The following is a 3,472-nucleotide window of genomic DNA, read 5'->3' as shown; positions in this document are numbered from 1 at the left end:
ATGGAGCACTGGGGACTGGTGTTTTTGAAGTGCTTTTTGCAGAAGTGGCAGGTGGGACACAGGAGAGTTCTGGAATTCATTTGAGCGCACAGAACTGTTTTAGCTTCTCGGCAGTGGAACAATAGTGCCATCGGGTGGGCATGAAGGTGAGGGATTCCTTGGGGAATTTTTGAATGTATTGCTATTTCAGAAATCTAAATTAATCCTGGATCCAGTTGATCTTAAATTGATGGCTTAATTAGTGCAAGCTTCTGCAATATACTTAGTTTCTGAAACACAATCACTTGCATAAAGAATGACAGAAAAACGTGTGGAATATTAAAATACCTCGATTAAATACCACTGCTACCAGTTACCAGAAACAGGTTTTACACGTGGACATTTTATTAATTCTGGGTTTTTTTACAACATATGCTAGCTATTTATGCAAATATTGAAAATTCAATGGCCCACAGAGATGCTTTCAATTTCTCCTCTTAATATTTATGTTTATATCCTTAATGCCCTAAATTCAGATGTGAAGAGTGGATTCCAGTTCAGTCCATCAGTGGCATAGACCTTCTGCTTAAAACACCTGGCAGCATGGCTTAAGTAGTGCTTGTACCACTTCAGATGTTTTCCAGCAATATGAAACCATTTGCCAACAATTGTTCATGACCTTTCAGGGTACAAAATGTGTAAATAAATGGTAGGTTTGCAATAGGGAAGATTGTTTATGGCACATATGTCTTGGTCTTTACTTGACTGCTGACTATGATTTGACCAGTGCTTGAAACTCTGTAAAAAAAGAAAAAAGAGTAATAAAATAGGACCTCTGTTTGTAATCACACAGCCCAAAATTTCTCTCCTAATTTTTAAAGTTAAAATGGGAAACTAATGCTACTTCCTCTGATAATCATTCCTTAAAGGCAGCACATTGTGTACTTGTTACAATAGATACTTAAGGCAAAGGAAGTGTTGCATTTAAGTGTCACATTGCATCACAGTTCACTAGCAAAAAGCAGTGAAATTATAGACTGAATTTAGGTTCCATTCCTGAAAGAATCTCCACAGATAGAAAAGGACTGACCACTTTAGCCAGGGGCAGAGTACAGACCTGTTTCTATGTCAGATCCTGTCCATAACACAGCAGATCTGAGCACCTCAGCATCAGATCCATAACATGCACTATGTGGAGCAGGGCAGGTGCCTGAAGCTGCCTTTAGGAAGTCTCAAAGGCAGGTATTGTCATTTTGATAAGGCCAGTCTTACCATCCACTCCAATTTTACCATCTCCATCACTGTCCCCTGCTGCCAGGAATGCCTTGGTCTCAGCATCAGTCAAAGCTCTGGCACTGGCTGAGAAATTCTTCAGGAAAAGTCTGGTAAAGGTGAGAGAGCAAATGAGAGAGACATAGTACTGAAAATGTTCAGTGTTTGAGTTGGTAATAGCTGCAAAATTTCAAGCATGATTCAGTTCTTGAGAACTATTTCAATGGTAAAACTTCCTCTAACTTCATTGAGGTGAGGGTAAGGAAGTAAGAGGATGCTGCTTCACAGCCTAAAAAAATCTTGATGACATCTTGGTTTCATTGAATTAAAAAGACAAAATTAAATAATCCTCTGTAGTGGCAGGATTCATCTTCCCTCCCTTGTTATCTTCCTTCTTTCTCCTAAGACGCAGAGTCTCAGCAAGAGTTTCTCTAACCTTACTTTTAACTTCAAAGTCTGATGAATGTGATCTGGAAGGTAGAATTCATGTGACAGAGGAAAGATGAGAGGAAAATGGCCCTTTGAATTCAGTCTGGTAAAAAAATCTTACAATAATAAAAAGCAGCTATAGCAGAACTGCTATTTTTATCTTCACAGTCTGTCAGTTATTGCTACATGAAACAAGTATTTTCAGTGCTGTCAGAGAGTTTCCCCATTGTCATCCAGCCTTGCCTTTGTTATTTGACTTGCAGCTCCTCCAGCACCAGCCCTCACACACGGGTGCACAAACACGATTGTCTCCCATCCAAAGGGGGAGGAGGAAAGGGAATATTTCTGATTTTATCATGCATTTTTAGTGATAAACCACAACCCTGTTGGTAACTTTTTTATTTACTTACTTCAGTTCCTCTTCCTCAATAAAGCCACTCCTGTCCTGGTCAAGAATTCCAAAGACTTTGGCGATTTGGTCTTTGGACTTGGAGTTGAGACCCACTTTGACAAAGAAGGTTTTGTAATCAAATGAATCAGCAGCTGAAATAAACAGATGGAAACAAGGAGAGATGAAGAAAAGTAGTCAAAAATCTGGAACAAAAAAATTAGCTTTTTGATCAAAAAGCAGCAAACTATTCTGCAGTACAGTGAGGGTAATTACAAATACCAAGTAACAGTCTTTGATTTTCCTGAGTTTATATCAGATAAATGGGATTTTTCCATCAGTGATGTCTCATAACTGGGAAGGTAATGAAATAATAATTGTGGTCTTCAGCATGCACAAACATACCCTTGTAAATAGATACTTCATTGAAAGACATATTTGTAGAACTTGGTGATAAATATTGGGCTTGTATTGAAATCAGCAGTAGTTTTATTATTATTCTCTGAAAAAACAGGATTTCTGACTCAGGATTCAGCCTTTGGGTTTTTTCATCCTTAAAAATGCTGCAGTGCACAAATGATGGTGGGTACCCGTAGCTTGGTTGGCCAAGATTAAAACTTGCATCTGTTCCATTATCTTGAGTCCTTTTTTTGGTTTTAGTAAGAGAGATTTTTCTGTTTCCATTGGGATTGGGACTTTGGGGTAGCAAGGAATTTGATAGATAAACTGCACAGCCAGATTTAGAACATAAATATTACCTTGACAGCTATGTAGACCAGCAGCAATTTCAGCTTCTGTCAGGATACTGGAAAGAGCCATGCCAAAAATACTGCAAAATGAAAAATACTGGGTAGAGTTGGGTAAAGTTGCCACTGCTCTGGCTCTCTGAGCTGTGGAGGTGGCCTTGAGGTGAGCCCAGGTCCCAGGGCAGAGCAGGTGAGCTGCCCTGCCAGAGCCAGCTGCTCCATCCTTAGTTCAGACACACATTGTGCATCTGAGTCACTGGTATTTCCAGTTAAATCTTCAGGTGTGCAAGCTGAGGACAAAGCCAAATGTATTTATAGAACTTCCTGGCATTTGGGCATCTTTTGTTATTTCCATGCATTTTTTGTGTGAATTATTGTGATGTCTTCTTAAGTTCCAGAGGAAAGATTGAACTCACCTGGCCACTTAGTTTTCCTCAAGCCAAGAAAAGAAAATATTATCAGGTAAAAGATCAGCAGAGTCCTCTTGACTTAATTCTTTTTCAAATGACATAGGGAAGGACTTATATAGACCTTAGTTAAGTCCTCTTGACCTTTTACAGAAGTCCTAGAGGCACGTGATGGCTTGGACACCCCAGGGGATAAGTTACTGTGGCTGACAAGACCTGCTAGCTAATCAGATTGATATTTATATCCCAAA

The 3,472-nt window shown here is 39.3% G+C and overlaps 1 protein-coding gene across 1 annotated transcript; it reads right to left on the bottom strand.

Moving 5' to 3' along the window:
• Positions 1 to 751: 751 nt before the first annotated feature.
• Positions 752 to 2,887, bottom strand: LOC115909135 (parvalbumin beta-like). Its single transcript, XM_030958231.1, has 4 exons — positions 2,827 to 2,887; positions 2,091 to 2,223; positions 1,252 to 1,361; positions 752 to 777 (listed from the first exon to the last, which is right to left on the bottom strand). The coding sequence occupies exons 1-4, from the start codon at positions 2,885 to 2,887 to the stop codon at positions 752 to 754; spliced, it is 330 nt and encodes a 109-aa protein (XP_030814091.1).
• Between the last annotated feature and the right edge of the window lie 585 nt (positions 2,888 to 3,472).

Source organism: Camarhynchus parvulus, chromosome 14 (genome assembly GCF_901933205.1).
Source record: "Camarhynchus parvulus chromosome 14, STF_HiC, whole genome shotgun sequence".
Lineage (NCBI taxonomy): Eukaryota > Metazoa > Chordata > Aves > Passeriformes > Thraupidae > Camarhynchus > Camarhynchus parvulus.
This window is presented reverse-complemented; position numbering and strand designations above follow the sequence as displayed.

Coding starts and splice junctions, on each gene's coding strand:
- LOC115909135 (XM_030958231.1), bottom strand. CDS start 2,887: ATGGCTCTTTCCAGTATCCTGACAGAAGCTGAAATTGCTGCTGGTCTA. Junction 2,224..2,826: donor TGGTCTACATAGCTGTCAAG/GTAATATTTATG, acceptor TGTTTATTTCAG/CTGCTGATTCATTTGATTAC. Junction 778..1,251: donor TGGTAAAATTGGAGTGGATG/GTAAGACTGGCC, acceptor CTTTTTTTACAG/AGTTTCAAGCACTGGTCAAA.